Genomic DNA, 23,376 nt, shown 5'->3' on the forward strand with positions numbered 1-23,376 from the left:
GTTTAAACACATTTAAAGACAAAACCTAAATACAGAAGAAAATGCTAAGTTCCTGGGGGTGACATTCCAGCAAGATATGAAATGGATAATACACATTCAAAACCTCAAAACAGAAAGAAAATGAAGAATAAAACATCTAAAAAGCCCTGTGTGGGAGGAGTACCAGAGCAGTTCCAACTACATTACTGAAAGTGTACCATACTGTTTTTATACTGAGCAGTTCCAATCATTTATACAGTGTTAATCTGAAAGTGCCTTTTACACATTGTATATAGACTGCAGTTGACTTGCTAATTGTTTACTCCATGTGTAACTCTGTGTTGTCTGTTCAAAGTGCTTTATCTTGGCCAGGTCGCAGTTGCAAATGAGAACTTGTTCTCAAAGCCTACCTGGTTAAATAAAGGTGAAATAAAATTTTAAAAAATTACTGAAAGTGTACCAGAGCAGTTCCAACTACATTACTGAAAGTGTACCAGAGCAGTTCCAACTACATTACTGAAAGTGTACCAGAGCAGTTCCAACTACATTACTGAAAGTGTACCAGAGCAGTTCCAACTACATTACTGAAAGTGTACCAGAGCAGTTCCAACTACATTACTGAAAGTGTACCGGAGCTACATCAGGCCTGTTTTCGAGTACTCCTCCCCAGCCTGGATAATGTCATCAGCCAAACTTTAAAAACAAACAAACTACAAGTCATGCAGAACACCGCAATAAGAGCAGTCTACCACCTCCAAAGCAACTTAACTGTTACCTACCTCCATGATATCTCTGGGATGAAAACCATCACTGAATGCCTGGACCTGTTAGGAAAACAATACATTTCCAAAGCAAAATATAACCTATCACTAAAGAAAACAATTGAAGAAGCATTCATTACAAGGACACTCCTCTCTCCACCCTACTGGACACCTGTCCTAAAAGAAAACTTCACAACTATACCCCTTAGTTACACTAAATCGAGTCCGTACCCAAACCCCGGTACCCCTTACCCAAAACAAGGTTCCTATTCAAGCCCCCACCTGACCCCTTCCCGGATCCAGGCTCAGATCTAAACACTCAGCCTTAAACTCAACACATGGAAAGCCAGATGATGCCCATCAAGAAGAAAAGAAGCAAAACAATTCACAAAACAAGAAGCAAGACAAATCACACCCGATGGGATAGTAGCCCAAAACCTTTAAATAAATGAAGAAAATAAAGAACAAGGAAAAAACATCCTATATTTCTACCTTTCATCTTATTCTATACTCTTCTATCTACAATAATATTGTATGTCTTTTAGTTACTTATTACCCACACTTATTTCCCTTGCCAACCACACTCCTCCTCCTCCCGGAAGCTGACCAATCAAAGACGGAAGCAATGGATAGAAAGGAGCCGCTGCGCTGAGATATCCCATCAAGCTACATACTCCTGTTTGGGAGACAGAGACAGGGTAAGGTCTGAATGCTGCCGGTTCAACTCAATCACATGGGCTGCGTTAACACAGGCAGCCTATTTCGGATCTTTTTTTCTACAGATGTTCTTCTAATTGGTCTAATACTTTTTTATACACAGAATAATCACAGAAAAATGTAATATTATTACGTTATCAAGAAAAATGTATTATGTTATCTGTTAAACAATTACGTTATCTGGTGATTTATAACATTATCCAGAAAGAGTAGTACATTATTAAAAGTTATTACATGACCTGGTGTTATTACAATTATGTTGTTACAAACATGACGTCTAACGTGGGTGTAAAGTAGTACAATATTATAAGTTATTACATGACCTGGTGTTATTACAATTATGTTGTTACAAACATGACGGCTAACGTGGGTGTAAAGTAGTACAATATTATAAGTTATTACATGACCTGGTGTTATTACAATTATGTTGTTACAAACATGACTTGTAAAATTGAGATGATGTGATTTCTAGATATACGTCTTGAAAAGTAAAGGAAAATGCACATCAAGACATCATTTTTTAACAATTAACTTTGCGAACAACCTTGATAAGTCAAATCAACAGACATCTTTTTAATTTAGTCTTTATTTCAAAAATACTCTAAGATTGGCAGGGCTGAGGGTATAAAGGGTATTCAGTATACTATACCTATAAACACATACATTTTAAAGAGGGATGCTTATGCTTATCTTCAGATTCTAACGCAAACGCTGCGGTTCTCAAGCACCTATCAGGTACATTACATACTGCAAACATGTACTGTATTTAAGGCAAACAAGTCAATACTGCTGACACAGAGGAAGAGTTCATCATACCATGATTGAGAAGGCTATGCAAAACCAAACCCCTTATGATCTTCTGCAGGCATTCAGGCCTTGGAGGCTATGCAATCCAATAGGGGCTCTCACAAGCAGGCACACACCCACAGCCGCACTCTCTTGGTCCATGGCTCGTGTCTCTCTAATCACCCTCTAGTCACCAGTTGATCACGTCTCTCACATGACCCCACAGTTTAGTGATCCAAAGGTTGACCCCCAGCTCTGTCAGGTACTGCAGCTCTGGGGTGAGCATCTTAAGGCACAGCTTGCGGTGGGCCTTGTCCACATTATTTTTCAGGTTGTAGCCCATGATTGACTTCTCCCCGATGGGCTGCCAGGGCTGCATGGCTGTCTCCTGGATGCTCCCTGCGTCCACAGCATGGCCTCCCTCGATACAGACTGCCGCCATCACTGCGTTCCTCCTCTGGAGCTCCGCCACATCGTCGGCCATTCGCTGGCGTCCGTATGCATCCACCTTCCTCCAGAAGGTGACGTTAAAGTGTTGGTAAAGCCTCCAGTCCACGGCATTCCACTGCAGGGCCTTGACCCTCAGCTCCGGGGTCAGTTTAGACACGGTGGAGTCCTTCCGGGCGTTGAGCTTGAAGAAGAGCAGGTCGTCCATCTCCCAGCAGAGGGCGTCCTTGAGCAGCATGAGGGACTCATCAAAGTGCTCCACCAGCATGACCAGCTGGAAGCGGCCTGCGATGGCCCGGATGCCCTCCTCTACCCGCGGGTCGCCCAGCTCCAGAGTGTTTTCCTGCCCAAAGTCGAAGAACAGCAGATTCTTGAGGTAGAAGGAGTTGAAGCCATTGGGGTCAAAGTAGTGGCGGGGGTCGCGCAGGAACTCCCCCAACTTGTCCTCGCCTGGTATTTTCCAGGTCATGGGCACCAGGCGGCCAAAGTAATGGAAGGAGGATTCAAAGAGCTCAGCCGGGTCTCTGAGGATGGTGATATAGGAGGTGTCTGTAGGAAGCACCTTGGCCACCTCAGGTGCGTTGAAGCGCATGTGGTTGCAGATGATATTGAAGCACATGCCAGGCCTGTAGTCCTTGACCTGGGAGCGCTGGAATGGGTAGGGGTAGAAGAAGTCATTACGGCTGTTTGGAAAGGCAAACTTGAGCCGGTGCTTCTCTCCGAATCGGAAGAGGATGTTGAGGAGTGTGCTGCTAGCTGTCTTGTGGGTTTTCATGAACATGATGTCCACTTTGGGAGTGCAGGTGCCTGTCTGCCCCGGTGAATGGTGTGAGCTGTTTTTGAAAAGTCTGGTGTGGGCTTGAGCAGGTCGATGGGAACAGGAGTAAGGCACTGGACCCCTATGGAGAGCACGCGTACAAATACAACACATTATCAAATTACCAATGTTATTGACTGATTTACCATCATGCAATGTTATAGAAAACTCCTTTTGCCTCCCATAGTACAGTAGCGTACTACCATCATTCATATGGCAAATAAAAGTATCTGTATCATCTGTGGGCTATATCATATACATGTATATTGCTACTGAATGTTGTTGATGCAATATATACTTCAAAGGATGCCCAACCATTGCACCAACATCCCCCCCCAGTAAGAAGAGTATGGATGAGGCTTACTCAGGCAGGTTGAAGTGGGCCTGTGGAGCAGAAAGGCAGTAGAGCAGGATCATACAGCTAGTGAGTAGGGTACCCAGGACAAGGCCTTTGCACATCGACCTCCATTGCCTCCCCTGCTTGCCAACCATGGTCCCAAATAGAAGTTATCTGAAGCAAAAATGTAAGTTAAGTTGAAGTTATCCAGTGTACCAAAACAATGGACTGGCAGTCCTGAAATCTTCTATGGTTATGGTTCATCGATGACCTCAACTTTTTCATTGACATGGATTCTGCAAGTCCGTTGGATCCACTGTCTCCTGTGGCCAATTATTTGGGAACACACACAGCAGCTCAGTCAGATGGCTGTCTCCAATTAGGACATTGTGTGCCTCTGGTAATGGAACAACTCTTAGAAATCCACTCTGTTCAATCTGTTGAGGTTATCTCTAGGCATAATTGAAATTTCGGTAACACTTTACTCGACACCCAGCGTCCTAACACATTATGACACGGTCATAACCATGTCACAACAGTTGACATAACGTGTCACAATCTGTCATAATATGGTCATAACACTGTCATGACCCATATATATACACACCTGTTGTGATAAATATTGTGCTTTTTTATGGTTGGTTATGACACCTACATAAGAGTGTCAAACCCACATTTATTCAAATGTGTTTTTTCCCTGCAAATAAGTTTCCTTTTGTTTGAAAGTTTGTTTCTTAATTCCTTTGTAGTTGTACTGAATTCTTCACAGTCGAAAGTAGAAAATACACTTTATGACTCTGTCAAGAAGCATTATGACATTTACATTTACGTCATCCTGTGTCACTTTACTTGGACTAAGAAAATACACTTTATGACTCTGTCAAGAAGCATTAGGACCACCATAATCATATTAGCCAGATAGGCCTGTCACGTAAATCAAATCAAATCAAATTTTATTTGTCACATACACATGGTTAGCAGATGTTAAATGCGAGTGTAGCGAAATGCTTGTGCTTCTAGTTCATGCCCTTATGTCAGTCATCAATCAAAAAGAGGGTGTCTAGTCCTGCTCCTGTGTTCATCCCAGTCATCAGCAACAGAGCACTGGGGTAGGTGCATGTATGACATCAATGTGCATGTAATTACAATGATAATTGAATATGGTCAATTATGGAAAATGTTGTATAACAAACATACTGTTGACAAGAAGGCTATGGTGTAATGGAATGTTTTGCCTTGTGTGATAGGTTTCGTGGGTTTTGACACTCTTATGTAGGGGTCATTACCGGCCATAAAATAATGCTACATATGTCACAACAGGTCTAAATATATGTGTAATGACAGTGTTATGACCATATTATGGCAGGTTATGACAAATGTTACAGAAATGTCTCATGTTATGTGCTATTATTAGATCACTATCTTTCAATGACATATACATTTTTTTAACGCAATATTGTTGTTTTTTCAAAGCATTCACTTAAAGCATACAGTGGGGAGAACAAGTATTTGATACACTGCCGATTTTGCAGGTTTTCCTACTTACAAAGCATGTAGAGGTCTGTAATTTTTATCATAGGTACACTTCAACTGTGAGAGACGGAATCTAAAACAAAAATCCAGAAAATCACATTGTATGATTTTTAAGTAATCATCAGTGAATCAAGTACTTATTCTCCCCACTGTAACTTCACATCAACTACCCGGTTAATGTTGAGCAAATGTAAAAAAGAAAAGAAAAAGTGCATTCCTTGATCGTTTCAACCCACATACTGTTCACTGGACGTGCTACCTTGTCCCGGACCTGCTGTTTTGTACTCTCTCTTTACCGCACCTGCTGTCTCTAACTCTGAATGATCGGCTATGAAAAGCCAACGGACATTTACTCCTGAGGTGCTGTTGCACCCTCTACAACTACTGTGATTATTATCTGACCCTGCTGGTCATCTATGAACGTTTTAATATCTTGGCCATGTTCTGTTATAATCTCCACCCGGCACAGCCAGAAGAGGACTGGCCACCCCTCAGAGTCTGGTTCCTCTCTAGGTTCTGGGCTTCCTGGGGAGTTGTTCCTAGCCACCGTGCTTCTACATCTGCATTGCTTGCTGTTTGGGGTTTTAGGCTGGGTTTCTATACAGCACTTTGTGACATCGGCTGATGTAAGAAGGGCTTTATAAATATATTTGATTGATTGATTGATTGATACTGCATCCTTTATACAATTCCTAGAAAACTGCCCAATGGCATATTGTCCAAAGAAGGTATATGTCCCAGCACCTAATCATGAAAGTTATATACTCAAGAGTTTATGATCATTTAAGTTGAAATGTTATAGAGACTTAAAATTGTAAGACAATATAAAGGCTTAAACATTCTTATAACAAGTTATAAGCATTACACCTGCATGCTTTAAGCAAAGTGTTACCACTGTGCCTTTAATCGGAACAGTGCACAGTGAAGCTACACTACAGCAAGGCCGGATATACCCTGTGTTTCTGTGTCATCTATCCTTTAGATGAATAATGCATTGGGCTGGAAAGTGATCCAGTCTGAGTCTGCAGCTATTCCCCCTGTAGCCTGGAATCCGATCGGACTGCACACAGGCTGCCCAATTCTGATCTTTTTCCCCCCCACTAATTGGTCTTTTGACCAATCACATCAGATCTTTTTCAGATCTTATTGGTCAAAAGACAAATAATGAAAAAATATACAAATTGGGCTACCTGTGTAAACGCAAACACAGTGACCCAGAGTCAGCATTCAGCATTCAGTAGGTATCATAGGTCACCCGGTTTCCACCTGTAGCAGTTTGGAGAAACTATACTAAAGACAAACCAAATCAAGAAACCACTATCAAAATACTCTTGACTTCACAGAAAGCTCCCAAATCTTTGTTTATGTTTGAGGTTTCTCCTCAAAACAGCTCCTTGAAAAGATCAAAAACTAGTTTCCATAATTTTGAAATCCCTTAGAAATGTTTGGGTCTAACATCAGCTAGAATCACTATTCCAATTTTGCAGACATTTGTGTGATACATTTTTTGTCTGATGGAAAAAAATAAGTTTTGTTACTGATAATTGTTGTGATGAAGTAGATAAAGTAGATAGTGTCTTTTGCTCCTTTGTCAGGGAGCTTCATGAAGGGGCCATTATGGAGGCACATGAGGGGCCATTCTCCCTGCCCTCAAACCAGCCCAGGCATTGGGATATATGGGAGACATTTGAGCACTAGTCCTCCTGAACAGGGGACTTTGCATGGAGCTGTTTAACCTGAAAATGGACCTTGGTATAGATAGATGTGTGCTTCGTTAGGCTGAGTGCTTCCTCTGCCTCTGGGAGGGATGCACCTGGAATTAAACCTGAGGGGCCACCAGGGGCCTGCGTTTAACACCTGCTGGCAATTTCTGAACCCGAATGAAGTCATCATTTCAGATAACGATGGCTGTGATATAGAAATATAGAGTGGGGTCTGAAGATATTGACAACCTTGATAAAGATGAGCAAAAATTACTGTGTAAAATAAATAATTCAAATACTGAGCTATTTTGTATGCTCAAAATTGTTTTGAAATGATATTATTTTATACTATACTGAACACAAATATAAACACATCATGTAGTGTTGGTTCCATGTTTCATGAGCTGAAATAAAAGATCCCAGGAATTTACCAAATGCACAAAAATATTTATTTCAAATGTTATGCACAAATTTGTTTATTTTTTTTAGCTAGCATTTCTCCATTACCAAGATAATCCACCCACCTGACAGGTGTATCCCTCGTTTACTCAAGCGTTTCCATTATTTTGGAAGTTACCTGTAGCCCAGTATTTGAATAGTTTATTTTAGAGTGTCATTTTTGCTCTTTATCAAGGCTCGCAATAATTTCAGACCCCATTTTATACTGTAATGGCATTGTATTGCTTGTTGGGCAGGTGTCTGTTAATGTGTCCCGTTTTATTGCATCTACTGTCTGAGTATGGTCTGATATAAGTAGGTGCTAAGACGTTATGCATACAATACCATTCAAATCGAATCGTAAGGTGAAGGTCAAAGGCAAAAGTCACGCTCTCCACAAATTACATAAGCAGCAATGTATCCATTATCTAATGATGTCATAACCTTCAGTCACAGACGCACATAATGACATACGATGCATGACGACATACGGGACAATGAACCCCCAAAAAGAGACATTGAGGAAAGCATTCAATATGAGGGCAAAGTTACTATGCACTCCATCTCATTGGCAATGCCCAAAGAACTCGTCTGAATGAAACTAAATGGGCTGCTCTATCGCATGGCAGAAACAATTTTCTTCAGCTCACATTTCAGAGCTCATAAACTTGAGATAAAAATATATTATAGTTGCAGTCTGATCATTCTATTAAACCGTTTGTCAAAGAATACGACCAAAAAACAATATACATTTAATTTTCAAATGATCCTCATATCATTCTATTCGTAAAACATAACACTTACCCTGTTGTGCATAAATCCCGCAACTGCAGTTAGATGAAAAATGCAACTGAAGTTAAAACCTAAGACTGTTGTTTCTCCTCAGAGTGCATAGCAGTGCGTCTCAGAGGAGCTGTCCGGTCCACTGGTTGCTTGTGCCTGCTCGTCGGGTCACACACGGTGTCACAACCCCACCACATGGTCAAGTGCTTTCCTTTTCATTACATATGTTATGCCCAACGCTCCATAGCCAATTCATCTGGCAGGTGCGCTCGCTCTCTCTCTGTATATTATGCACACCTGATTCTTCTGCTCCACTTTCGACTCTGAATGAGATCCAACTGAATACAGCCTGTGACATCAGGCTCCGTCAGGACTTGCACTTGTTTGTGATTAAAAGAGAACGAGAGGGGAGGGAGAGACACAAAGGGAAAAAGAAAGAGGGAACGAGAGATGGAGAGGAAGAGGTGGAGAAAGAGAGGGGGCCAGGGCATGGGCTCTATTCTCTGGCTGCATACAGAAGGCTATTGAGAGCAGACACTAGTCTGAGCTGAAAGCTGATAGGAGGGGTAGCAAATAATATAAAAAGAACAATTGCAGAGAGCCAAGGCACAAAGAGCTCGATTGTGCCATCTTCTCCAAGCGTGCTGTCTCACTACAGTATTGCTCAAAAGTTGTTTTAGCAAGCTTTGCATATACTGTAGAAACTTTTTACAAAAATTGGATGAATAGAATATACAAATATTAAGTTAAGGCATGCGAACACATGGATTATTGTAAATAACACACAACCAAGGGCTGTTATTAGGAACGACAGACAATAGATTATTGTCCAAATAAACTGAAAATAAATGGGTATTCCATTTCATGTAGTCTTTGTTTTGTGGTGAACCCAGTTACAGTACAGAATACATTTTTAGAAACAATCCTAAATTAAATTCACTCGGAGGGATTGGCTGGAGAACTGTTACCGTTCTCAAATTAAAGGACCAACAGCCTATTTATATTTTGAAGCTATAGATTGATTATGCTTCTAAAAGCTTTTTGTATTCATTCTGCATTTTGTTTCAAATTGAGGCACGATTACCTGACTCAGACTCAACCTACTACTGGACTAAAAAACAATTTCAATGGAAATTTGCCTAGCTAGTCTTTTGTACTCGTGAGAATATGGAACACTATTTTGTACCACTACCGGCCATTCAACAGCAGTAAGATGTCAATAGAGAACGACCATACGAGCCAGGGATTGAGGAGTCCATTTGGCTCTGGGAGACGGGATGTGACAATATGTGGTCATACAGCACTGACCATTACAGTAAGGGAGGTGGGCACTGTCCTCCCCTTTCTGTACACTGTAGCCCTTCAAACCAGAGGGACCATACCAATAGTCTCTCCCCCCCAGTCTGAACACTCAACCTTTTGTTGAGCGTGGAGCACCCTGGCGGGCACACGCTCCAAGTGCCAGGCTGAGACTCGGACTGGCATCTGTGGAATGTAGTTGAGGCATGCTGGTGAGTGGGAGGGTCAGTCAGTGAATAAGGAGATTGAGTAGCAGGAGGGACTGGCCCCTAACCCACTGAGATCACAGCATCAGAGGGCAGTCCCTCATCATTACCACCCACAGGTCAGGATAGTGGACCAAACTCAGCCCCCACCACATGCCTGATTTACCCAAAGCAGGCCACGCCAAATGTACTGTGCTTTCACGTCATGGTTTCAGGACTTTTAAATGTAACCTTAAGAACAAATATTTTTTTACAATGATGGCCTACCACAACCAAACCCAGACGACACTGGGCCAATTGTGCGCAGCCCTATGGACAGTGGCCTACAGCAATGAAGGGGATGCATAATCAGGCCAGCTCAGCACTGTGGAAAAGGCTACTTTGATAACATGGCATCCTCAGCCTCTGTCCCCGCCACAGTCCTCATGATGTGGCATCAGATTCCACCTCTTTGGTATCAGAGTTGGTCCGACGGTGCCACCACCAGCATATATGGAACCCAGAAGGCTGCCTTCTGTCATGCACAGACCGACACAACCGGCACCAATAAATGATTTGGCTCCCAGTGAGTGGTACAGTGAATAGAAGGAATAGTCAGTAATGCATTACAATAGGACACTGACACAGGTATCTTAATCCAAAGGATCAGCACAACTTAAATCTTCATAATGAAGTCTTGAGAAAAGGTTGTAATGTGACAAAACAGTGAAAAGACATTAAGTTGACATGGGTACAGTTGAAGTCGGAAGTTTACATACACTTAGGTTGGCGACATTAAAACTAGTTTTTCAACCACTCCACAAATGTCTTGTTAACAAACTATAGTTTTGGCAAGTCGGTTAGGACATCTACTTCGTACATGACAAGTGATTTTTCTAACAATTGTTTATTTCACTTATCATTCACTGTATCACAATTCTAGTGGGTCAGGAGTTTACATGCACCAAGTTGACTGTGCCTTTAAACAGCTTGGAAAATTCAAGAAAATGTAATGGCTTTATAAGCTTCTGATAGGCTAATTGACATCATTTGAGTCAATTGGAGGTGTACCTGTGGATGTATTTCAAGGCCTACCTTCAAACTCAGTACATCTTTGCTTGACGTCATGGGAAAATCAAAAGAAATCAGCAAAGACCTCAAAAAAAAATGTGTAGACCTCCACAAGTCTGGTTCATCATTGGGAGCAATTTCCAAATGCCTGAAGGTATATCACATTCATCTGTACAAACAATAGTACATAAGTATAAACACTATGGGACCACGCAGCCGTCATACAGGGTAGCCTAGTGGTTAGAGCATTGGACTAGAAACCAAAAGGTTGCAAAGTTCAAATCCCCGAGCTGACAAGGTACAAAATCTGTCGTTCTTACATTTACATTACATTTAAGTCATTTAGCAGACGCTCTTATCCAGAGCGACTTACAAATTGGTGCATACACCTTATGACATCCAGTGGAACAGCCACTTGCATCTAATCTTTTTAGGGGGGGGGAAGAAGGATTACTTACCCTTACTTACCCTATCCTAGGTATTCCTTGAAGAGGTGGGGTTTTCAGGTGTCTCCGGAAGGTGGTGATTGACTCCGCTGCCTGTTCTGCCCCTGAACAGGCAGTTAACCCACGGTTCCTAGGCCATCATTGAAAATAAGAATTTGTTCTTAACTGACTTGCCTAGTTAAATAAAGGTAAAATAAAAAAAAATAATAATAAATACCGCTCAGGAAGGAGATGCATTCTGTCTCCTAGAGATGAAGGTACTCTGGTGCGAAAAGCGCAAAATCAATCCCAGAACAGCAAAGGACCTTGTGAAGATGCTGGAGGAAACAGGTACAAAAGTATCTATAGCCACAGTAAAACGAGTCCTATTTCGACATAACCTGAAAGGCCGCTCAGCAAGGAAGAAGCGATTGCTCAAAAATTAGCCATAAAAAAGCCAGACTACGGATTGCAACTGCACATGGGGACAAAGATCATACTTTTTGGAGAAATGTCCTCTGGTCTGATGAAACAAAAATAGAACTGTTTGGCCATAATGACCATTGTTATGTTTGGAGGAAAAAGGGGGAGGCTTGCAAGCCGAAGAACACCATCCCAAACGTGAAGCACAGGGGTGGCAGCATAATTTTGTGGGGTACTTTGCGGCAGGAGAGACTGGAGCACTTCACAAAATAGATGGCTTCATGAGAGAGGAAAATGATTGTGGAAGGCTACCCAAAACATTTGACCCAAGTTAATCTATTTAAAGGCAATGCTACCATAGACTAATTGAGTGTATGTAAACTTCTGACTCACTGGGAATGTGATGAAAGAAATAAAAGCTATAATCACTATTATTCTGACATTTCACATTCTTAAAATAAAGTGGTGATCCTAACTGACCTAAGACAGGGAATTGTTACTTGGATTAATGTCAGGAATTGTGAAACTGAGTTTAAATTTATTTGGCTACGGTGTATGTAAACTTCCGACTTCAACTGTAACTTAGCGTTACCCTATGCATCGCTCCCTGCCCTCAAGTTCAAAGAAGTGGGTTACTTTAAACAAAAACGATTTATTGTAATTACACATCAAGCAAAAAGAGTGTCCTACTTTTTTAAAAGTATACAAAAAGTGTTGTTTTTTTGTTAGGGGAGGTTTCAAGCAAAGTTAATTTCTCTGATGACAGCAGGGCTTGTTGTTTATGTTATTAGTCATTAACAGTAAATGGAGTACACAGAACCCCATTTAATAGATTAAAATAGGGTTAATCAGTGGTCAAATCTTTCTTTTACAGAGTACTGACCAGAATGTCAGAGTTCACACAAATAAGAACAAAGCAGACATTCACCTCAACGTTTGACGAGGCAGGGTGGATAATATCTTGCAACAATGTGACTGCTCCAGTATTCCTTCCTGCCAACATGCTTGACAAATGACACTAACATTGATCTCAATCTCCATGGGACCAACTCACTTTTTTCCATAATAAACCCATGAGTTTCATGAGACGTTAACCTTGTATGATTGACAACCATACAAATCAAAACCAGTCCTTGATGAATTTCCACCGTTAGGTGGCTACTGTTTCTTGGCCTTTTTCTGCTTCTTCTCTGCCTTGCTGGTGTCTTCGTGAGCCTTTCTCTTGGCAGCCAGTTTGTTTGCCTGCGAAGGGAAATCAGATTGAGTTAATGAACAGTGGAGTGACTGAAGAATTCATGGGTGTGCAACCAAGGTCACATGCTCTTTAAGGGATTTGATAGATTGTAAATTACTGTTTTATATTACTTTTAGAGTTTTATAGCATTATATATTTTTAGTATGAATAGATTGTTTTTATATTTTCTAAGAGATTAAAAGTACTGTTGGGAAATGTTCCCTCAATTGTTTTGGGGCACTGAGCAAATTTAAGGTCTGCTGGGCGCAAACTTGAACATTGTGAAAACTTCCGCCGCACATTTACTCTGAACAGAGGCAGTACCCACTTCAAGTTACAGTTAAGTGGTCAAGTAGGCTACTGTGGATATTTGATCATAATGTTGAAACAATGGAGAAAATAACTGTTCTATCATGCAGCCTACAGTAGCAGCCAATGTGTGGTGTTCAATGTAAGGCCTACAGTCCATGAGACTTAAATAAAAATGCATAATTATTCCCATACCATTATTACTGAGAATCAGACAAATTAAGCTAACCCCTGCCTACTTAGAGTATTCAAGCTGGTCTCAAAATACAACACTGCCCCTTTGAGGGAAAAAAAGCTATTAATTTGACTTACCTGACAAAGACGGCTAGAAACGCACACGTTTTGTGCTCTTGTAGGAAGCACCCACTCCCCCATCGTTGACAACAAATGATCTATAAATGGGCTAATAATTCACTGACTAGCAAAACATATGAACAATGGTGCACACGTGGCTACATGTAGCTCTCACTTTGATCTAAAAACAAACACATCTACTCACGACTGCTCATGCTATAAACATAGTCCAGTTCAATGTAAATGGTACAGATCCATATATGGCAATTTGCATATGGCCCTACTGCAGCTCTGATTGAATATGGCGCACCGGTTTGTGTAGAATACGGAACGGAGCCATGCCTGTCAATGCAATAGAATCCTACTCCAATGCGCTCTGCCTACAAGAAAATCTCTCGCACAGTTAGTTTTGCATACTAAGTCTTGCATAGTTAATTTTGTTTCGGTAGATTAGCATTGATTCTAGCACAATTCCCACAGAACAGCGAAACACTATCAACGTTAACTATCCTTTCTAGAGAATTCTATAAAGTTCAGTGAAGTTCAATCTTGTGCTTCTCTGCACGGGCTGATATTTCTTCTACACGACCGTCTGAGAGGTTCAAACTCTATGGACTGCAGGAATGTGTACTCCCAATAACACAAAACCTCTCCTTACTGATCAGGTCTGTGATATGAACAGAGCAGCACAGAGAAATACTGGTTGATGGAAAAGTACATATTTGTGGAAGGGGTGAGAGATAAGGGTAAAAGTGGACACTGCACTGTATTGAATGTGTGTATTCAGCTGTTACATCTTCATTGAGTAAACATTTGAATCGTCACTTGGAGTTTGGGCTCTTTTGCTTGATAAATATGCAACTCGATCGGTTAGCTGTGCTGTGCAGGCTACACAGAAGCAGCACAGCTGGTAGGAGAAATCACTTGAGTCGCACAAATGGAATATGTTGCGGATAAAGTTTGTAATTACACAATTTCATTAGTCCAATATCAAAAGACCTGCATCGCTGTACTTAGAGTGAAGCTGTTTCTAAAATGACAGTTTTTTTGCCTTTATTCATGTTCCGTAGCCCCCAAACTGCAGAACAAGCAATTAGGAAGTCTATTGTGGGTGGGGTAAGTTTCTCAAAACAATGTGAAATCTCTAAACCAGCATGGCTACCACAGCATTTTGCCATCCCATCTGGTTTGCACTTAGTGGGACTATCATTTGTTTTTCAACAGGATAATGACCCAACACACCTCCAGGCTGTGTAAGGGAAATTTGACCAAGATGGAGCGAGATGGAGTGCTGGATCAGATGACCTGGCCTCCACAATTACCCCGATCTCAACCAAATCGAGATGATTTGGAATGAGTTTGACTGCAGAGTGAAGGAAAAGCAGCCAACAAGTGCTCAGCACATGTCGGAACTCCTTCAAGACCTTTGGAAAAGCATTCCAGGTGAAGCTGGTTGAAAGAATGCTAAGAGTGTGCAAAGCTGTCATCAAGGCAAAGGGTAGCCACTTTGAAGAATCTCAAATAAAATATATTTTGATTTGTTTAACACTGTCTACTACATGATTCCAAGTGTTATTTCATAGTTTTGTTGTCTTCACTATTATTCTACAATGTAGGAAATAGTCCAAATACTTTTGACTGGTACTCTAAATAAAAGAAAAAGAGGGATTTGGTTAAAAAAAAGAAGAAATTGACCAATTCTATTAGAAGGGGCTATCGTTTTAGTGTGCATGCTTTCCAGGGCACAACTATTCAAACCCTGTTAACCAGTTGGATTTAGGGGGCGCCATTTTAATTTTTGGATGAAAAACATTCCTGTTTTAAACAAGATATTCTGTCACGAAAAGATGCTCGACTATGCATATAATTGACAGCTTTGGAAAGAAGACACTCTGACGTTTCCAAAACTGCAAAGATATTGTCTGAGTGCCACAGAACTGATGTTACAGGTGAAACCCAGATAAAAATCCAACCAGGAAGTGCCGCATTTTTTGAAACCGCCTCATGCCAATGACTCCTTATATGGCTGTGAATGAGCTAGCGTTTTCCCCAAGGTGTCTACAGCATTGTGACGTCTTTTTAGGCATTTCCCTTGAAGAATGGCTGTAAGGGACCATATATGGCATGTGGTCACATGGTGTCTCCCGCAGAAAACCTTGAGGTAGCCATTTTTCCAATCGCTTCTTATGAGAAACCAACTGCCTCAACGGATATATTATCAAATATATTTGTTAAAAACACCTTGAGGATGGATCCTAAACAACGTTTGCCGTGTTTCTGTCGATATTATGTAGCTAATTTTGAAAAAAGTTTGGCGTTATAGTTGTAGCATTTTTCGGTCGATTTCTCAGCCAAGCATGGTGAAGAAACGGGAGCCTTTTCGCCTACAAAAAAAATTATATTTTTGGAAAAAAGGAACATTTGCTATTTAACTGGGCGTCTCCTGAGTGAAAGCATCCGAAGTTCTTCAAAGGTAAATTATTTAATTTGGTTGCTTTTCTTATTTTTGTGAAAATGTTGCCTGCTGCCAGCAGAGCCTAGCATAGCATTATGCCATGATACACAAATGCTTGTCTAGCTTTGGCTGTAACGCATATTTTGAAAATCTGAGATGACAGTGTTGTTAACAAAAGGCTAAGCTTGTGTTTGAATACATTTATTTCATTTCATATGCGATTTTCATGAATAGGAAAAGTTTCTAGGGGTATTTATGTCCGTTACGTTATGCTAATGCATTTGAGGCTATCATTACGCTCCCGGATACGGGTTTGCTCGTCGCAAGAAGTTAAACATTCCTACAGCTCAATAGGTGAGTACTAGAGGTCGACCGATTATGCTTTTTCAATGCCGATGCTGATTATTGGAGGACCGTAAAAAGTCGATACGGATTAAAACGGCCAATTTATTTATTTAATATAGATAATGACAACTACAACAATACTGAATGAACACTTAATATAATAAATAAATAAAATCTATTTAGTCTCATAAATAATGAAACATGCTCAATTTGCTTTAAATAATGCAAAAACACAGTGTTGGAGAAGAAAATAAAAGCGCAATATGTGCCATGTAAAAAAGCTAACATTTAAGTTCCTTGCCCAGAACATATGAAAGCTGGTGGTTCAATATTCCCAGTTAAGAAGTTTAACGCTGTAGTTATTATAGGAATTATGACGCAACGACTATTTCTCTCTATACCATTTGTATTTAATTTCCCTTTGACTATTGGATGTTCTAATAGGCACTTTAGTATTGCCAGCCTTATCTCAGGAGTTGATAGGCTTGAAGTCATAAACAGCACTGAGTCAAGCATTGCTAAGAGCTGCTGGCAAACGCAGTAAAGTTTGAATGAATGCTTACGAGCCGGCTGCTGCCTACCACCGCTCAGTCAGACTGCTCTATCAAATTATAGACTTAATTATAATATAATAAACACAGAAATACGAGCCGTTGGTAATTAATATGGTCAAATCCGTAAACTATCATTTCGAAAACAAAATGTTTTTTCTTTCAGTGAAATACGGAACCATTAGGAATCTTATCGAACGGGCGGCAACCCTAAGGCTAAATATTGCTGTTGCACAACCGTCAATGTTATGTCATAATTATGTCAAATTCTGGCAATTTAGTTCGCAATGAGCCAGGCGGCCCAAAATGTTGCATATATCCTGACTCTGCGTGCAATGAACGCAAGAGAAATGACACAATTTCCCTAGTTAATATTGCATGTTTAAAAAAATATATACTTCTGTGTATTGATTTTAAGAAAGGCATTGATGTTTATGGTTAGGGACAGTCATGCAACGATTGTGCTTTTTTCTCAAATGCGCTTTTGTTAAATCATCCCCCGTTTGGCAAAGTAGGCTGTGATTCGATGATAAATTAATAGGCACCACATTGATTATATGCAACGCAGGACAAGCTAGTTAACCTAGTAATATCAACCATGTGTAGTTAACTAGTGATTATGTGAAGATTGATTGTTTTTTAGTTTAATGCTTGCTAGGAACTTACCTTGGCTCCTTGCTGCACTCACATAACAGGTGGTCAGCCTGCCATGCAGTTCCCTCGTGGAATGCAATGTAATCAGTGTCCAAAAATGGCAAGTACCGATTGTTATGAAAACTTGAAATCGGCCCTAATTAATTGGCCATGCCTAATAATCGTTCAAACTCTAGTAGGTACTAGGCACAGAGACCAGCCTGGTGGAAAGTACACTGCCAGTTTTCCCAAAATGCCCAATGGGGTCTGATTCTCTACCTCCCAGCTGAGGCTGGCTCATAAGGCTTGGAATGTAGTCAATGGCATGGTATCAACCACATGGAAACCACGTTTGATACCATTCCATTGACCATTCCAGCTATTACTATGAGCCGTCCTCCCCTCAGCAGCCTCCACTGCTACCTCCATGTATATTAACCTCTCTAGGGTATGTGGGATGCTAGCGTCCCATCTGGCCAACATCCAGTGAGGTTGCAGAGTGCCAAATTCAATTACAGACATGCTCATTATAAAAATTCAGAAAACAAAACATATTTGACATAGGTTTAAAGATAAACTTCTTGTTAAACCAACCACCGTGTCAAATTTATAAAATGCTTTTCGGCGAAAGCATACCTAGCCCAGAACATAGCCCAGATGACAAATTATTACAAACAGTAACCAGCCAAGCAGAAGCGTTACAAAACTCAGAAATAGAGATAAAATGAATCCCTTACCTTTGATGATCTTCATATGGTGGCAATCAGAAGACATTAATTTACTCAATAAATGTTCCTTTCGTTCGATGAAGTCTCTTTATAGCCAAAAAACGTTTTCTTCTTGAATAGAAAACTACAAAACCAACAAACAAAAAACTACTTCCTGAATGGATTTTTCTCAGGTTTTCACCTGCTAAATCAGTTCTGTTCTACTCACAGACACTATTCTATCAGTTTTGGAAACTTTAGAGTGTTTTCTATCCAAATTGACCAGTTATATGCACATCATATCTTCTGGGCTTGTGAGTTGCAATGTCAGTTAGGCAGGTGTGGAGTGGAGGGTACTCACCTCTCGTGTCGTCCTCTTCTTGCCAAACATGATCTTGTCGTACAGGTACTTCTCCTTTTTTTTCATCATCATGATTGCCAGACGCTTCTCCTCTGCCTTCTCCTCCTTCTCCAGTCGAACCTTGTTCCCCACGGAACCAGTTTCCCAGGTTTTCACTTTGCCGGGGGTCACCTTTACCGCCAGAGTCTGCTGGGACAGGACAAGAGAGATACATCTTAGAGTGTCCCCAAAATGGCACCCTATTCCCTATAGTGCACTATGCCTAATGATAACGATGTTCTTCTATGTTGGATGAAACAGGCCATTCAGATGGTCAATTGTGTAGATACTGCTAGGATTCTCTTACCTTGCCCTGGGATCGCTGATCCTCCATCTTTTTCAGATTCTTCTCCTCAGTCAAATCTTCATCGTCCACCTCATCGTTGTCCTCTTCATCCTCATCATCCTCCTCCTCCTCCTCTTGTACTGATTAAAACAAAAAGAATGGTTGAATATTTGAGTTATACACAACATTCTTCATGCAGGCCCAACAGAAACATGTCAACTAGAGGTTGACCGATTAATTAGGGCCACTTTCAAGTTTTCATAACAATCGGAAATCGTTATTTTTGGACACAGATTACATTTTTTAAGACCCCTTTATTTAACTAGGCAAGTCAGTTCAGAACAAATTCTTATTTACAATGGCGGCCTAGGAACAGTGGGTTAACTGCCTTGTCCAGGGGCAGAACGACAGATTTTTACCTTGTCAGCTCGGGGATTCAACCTTCAACCTTACGGTTAACTAGTCCAACGCTCTAACCACCTGATTACATTGCACTCCACGAGGAGCCTGCCTGTTACCTTGGCTTCTTACTGTATTCGCGTAAGTTGCTAGCTAGCATTAAACTTCTTAGAAAAAACAATCAATCATAATCACTAGTTAACTACACATGGTTGATGATATTACTAGTTTCTCGCGTGTCCTGCGTTGCTTATAATCGATGCGGTGGCATTCGCGAAAAAGGACTGTCGCTGCTCCAACGATATTTTTTAAACCTGCCTATTTAGTTAATATTGCCTGCTAACATTAATTTATTTTAACTAGGGAAATTATGTCACTTCTCTTGAGTTCTGTGCAACAGAGTCAGGGTATATGCATCAGCTTGGGCCGCCTGGCTCACTGCAAACTGTGTGAAGACTATTTATTCCTAACAAAGACAGCCAACTGGGGGATGATTTAGCAAAAGCGCATTTGTGAAAAAAGCACAATCGCTGCACGACTGTACCTAACCATAAACATCAAGGCCTTTCTGAAAATCAATACACAGAAGTATATATTTTTAAACCTGCATATTTAGCTAAAAGAAATCCGGTTCCGTATTTCACTTAAAGAATAATGTTTTGTTTTCCAGATGAAAGTTTCCGGATTTTACCATATTAATGAACCAAGGCCCGTATGTGTGTGTTATTATCTTATACTTAAGTATATGATTTGGCGCAGTGCTTCATGGAGCGGTACTGCAGCGCCAGCTGTGCCATCAGAGACTCTGGGTTCGCGCCCAGGCTCTGTCGTAACTGGGCGGTCCGTGGGGCGACGCACAATTGGCCTAGCATCGCCCGAGTTAGGGAGGGCTTGGCCAGTAGGGATGTCTGTCTCATCACGCACCAGCGACTCCTGTGGCTGGCCGGGTGCAGTGCGCGCTAACCAAGGTCGCCAGGTGCATGGTGTTTCGTCCGAGACATTGGTGCAGCTGGCTTCTAGGTTGGATGCGCGCTGTGTTAAGAAGCAGTGCGGCTCAGTTGGGTTGTGTATCGGAGGACTTTCAACCTTACTCTCTCCCGAGCCGTACAGGAGTTGTAGCGGTGAGACAAAACAAATGGATACCACGAAATTGGGGAGAAAAAGGGCACTTTTTTTTTTTTAAGTATATGATTTGATAGAGCAATCTAACTGAGCGACGGTAGGCACCAGCAGGCTCGTAAGAATTCATTCAAACAGCAATTTTGTGCGTTTTGCCAGCAGCTCTTCACAATGCTTCAAGCATTGCGCTGTTTATGACTTCAAGCCTATCAACTCCCAAGATTAGGCTGGTGTAACCCATGTGAAATGGCTAGCTAGTTAGCGGGGTGCGCGCTAATAGTGTTTCAAACGTCACTCGCTCTGAGACTTGGAGTAGTTGTTCCCCTTGCTCTGCATGGGTAACGTTGCTTCAAGTGTGGCTTTTGTTGATGTGTTCCTGGTTCGAGCACAGGTAGGAGCGAGGAGAAGAACGGAAGCTACAGTGGGACAAAAAAGTATTTAGTCAGCCACCAATTGTGCAAGTTCTCCCACTTAAGAAGATGAGAGGCCTGTAATTTTCATCATAGGTACACTTCAACTATGACAGACAAAATGAGAAGAGAAAAAAAAATCAAGAAAATCACATTGTAGGATTTTTAATGAATTTATTTGCAAATTATGGTGGAAAATAAGTATTTGGTCACCTACAAATAAGCAAGATTTCTGGCTCTCATAGACCTGTAACTTCTTCTTTAAGAGGCTCCTCTGTCCTCCACTCGTTACCTGTATTAATGGCACCTGTTTGAACATGTTATCAGTATAAAAGACACCTGTCCACAACCTCAAACAGTCACACTCCAAACTCCACTATGGCCAAGACCAAAGAGCTGTCAAAGAACACCAGAAACACAATTGTAGACCTGCACCAGGCTGGGAAGACTGAATCTGCAATAGGTAAGCAGCTTGGTTTGAAGAAATCAACTGTGGGAGCAATTATTAGGAAATGGAAGACATACAAGACCACTGATAATCTCCCTCGATCTGGGGCTCCACGCAAGATCTCACCCCGTGGGGTCAAAATGATCACAAGAACGGTGAGCAAAAATCCCAGAACCACACGGGGGGACCTAGTGAATGACCTGCAGAGAGCTGGGGCCAAAGTAACAAAGCCTACTATCAGCAAGGGCATTGAAGATGAAACGTGGCTGGGTCTTTTAGCATGACAATGATCCCAAACACACCGCCCGGGCAACGAAAGAGTGGCTTCGTAAGAAGCATTTCAAGGTCCTGGAGTGGCCTAGCCAGTCTCCAGATCTCAATCCCATAGAAAATCTTTGGAGGGAGTTGAAAGTCTGTGTTGCCCAGCAACAGCCCCTAAACATCACTGCTCTAGAGGAGATCTGCATGGAGGAATGGGCCAAAATACCAGCAACAGTGTGTGAAAACCTCGTGAAGACTTACAGAAAACATTTGACCTCTGTCATTGCCAACAAAGGGTATATAACAAAGTATTGAGATAAGCTTTTGTTATTGACCAAATACCGTAATTGCTGGACTATTAAGCGCACCTGAATATAAACTGCACACACTGAATTATAAAAAAATATGTGTTTTGTACATAAATAAGCCGCACATGTCTATAAGCCGCAGGTGCCTACCGGTATATTGAAACAAATGAACGTTACACAGCCTTTAAACGAAACACGGCTTGTAATAAAAATTAAACAGTGGCCTACCAAGAAAGTCATTGGTCACTATCTTCCCCCTCCTGTGCACTGAAACCACTGAAGCCATCTCCTTCGGTGTCGGAGTTGAATAGCCTCAGAATTGCTTCATCCGATGTTGGATCGTTTTCACTGTCGCTCTCATCACTTTCATCCGGAGGCAAATACCCCGCTGAGCTCATGCTGCCCCTTCAACACGCAGCAGTCCAGCCTTTCGAAACCCGTTGATGATAGTGGATTTTTTGACAATGCTCCACGCTGTCAGGACCCACTGGCAGACTTGACCATAAGTTGTTCTTCGCATGCGGCCCGTTTTAGTGAAGGATTTCTCCCCACTTGTCATCCAAGCCTCCTTAACAAGGAGCGCCACCTTAAATGCACGATTTACACTGATGTTGAGTGGCTGCAAATACTTTGGGCCATCTGCTTTTCTTCCCTCTGAAAGCTGTTGTCTTTTTGCACCGAGTCAGTTCCTCACGCTGCTTTCCAACGTCTTATCAACTCATTAAGGCCAAGCTCCCATGCAGCAGCTCTATTTACTTTTCCAACAGCCAGATCGATCGCCTTCAACTTGAAAGCTGCATCATATGCATGTCTCCGTGTCTTTGCCATGATGAGGGTGACAAAATTACTACCGTAATCAGAACGATGGGAAGTTTGAGCGCGCTCGATTTACATCACATTATGTGACGGTGCTCAGTTTTATGGCGGCGGGAAAAATCCATAAATTAGCCGCGTCATTGTATAAACCGCGAGGTTCAAAGCGTGGGAATAAAGTAGCGGCTTATAGTCCGGAAATTACGGTACTTATTTTCCACCATAATTTGCAAATAAATTAATTTAAAATCCTACAATGTGATTTTCTGGATTTTTTCCCCCTCATTTTGTCTATCATAGTTGAAGTGTACCTATGATGAAAAGTACAGACCTCTCATCTTTTTAAGTGGGAGAACTTCCACAATTGGTGGCTGACTAAATACTTTTCCCCCCCCCACTGTATACTGTTACACTGGCAATACTAAAGTGCCTATAAGAACATCCAATAGTCAAAAGGTATATGAAATATAAATCGTATCGATAGAAATAGTCCTATAACTACAACCTAAAACTTCTTACCTGGGAATATTGAAGAATCATGTTAACCTCTCTGCGCACGGAACCCGCTAGCGGGCTGAAATTCCACAACATACGGTGATCGCTACAAGTGTTTCACATATATCGAAAGCCTAGAATCTTGCTAATCCAACTGCGTTGTCAGATTTAAAAAGGATTTACTGCGAAAGAATACGATGCGATT

At 41.4% G+C, this 23,376-nt stretch overlaps 1 protein-coding gene and 1 pseudogene across 1 annotated transcript; both read right to left on the bottom strand.

Annotated features, from left to right (window-relative positions):
* Positions 1 to 1,420: 1,420 nt before the first annotated feature.
* On the bottom strand, positions 1,421 to 8,843 carry LOC118392924 (galactosylceramide sulfotransferase-like). Its single transcript, XM_035784954.2, has 3 exons — positions 8,323 to 8,843; positions 3,872 to 4,018; positions 1,421 to 3,589 (listed from the first exon to the last, which is right to left on the bottom strand). Exons 2-3 carry the CDS (start codon positions 3,997 to 3,999, stop codon positions 2,434 to 2,436), a joined length of 1,284 nt encoding a protein of 427 aa, XP_035640847.1. The 5' UTR covers positions 4,000 to 4,018; positions 8,323 to 8,843; the 3' UTR covers positions 1,421 to 2,433.
* Positions 8,844 to 12,336: 3,493 nt separating this feature from the next.
* The window catches only part of LOC118392925 (pescadillo homolog), a 30,814-nt pseudogene continuing 19,774 nt past the window's right edge, over positions 12,337 to 23,376 (bottom strand).

Source organism: Oncorhynchus keta, chromosome 14 (genome assembly GCF_023373465.1).
Source record: "Oncorhynchus keta strain PuntledgeMale-10-30-2019 chromosome 14, Oket_V2, whole genome shotgun sequence".
Lineage (NCBI taxonomy): Eukaryota > Metazoa > Chordata > Actinopteri > Salmoniformes > Salmonidae > Oncorhynchus > Oncorhynchus keta.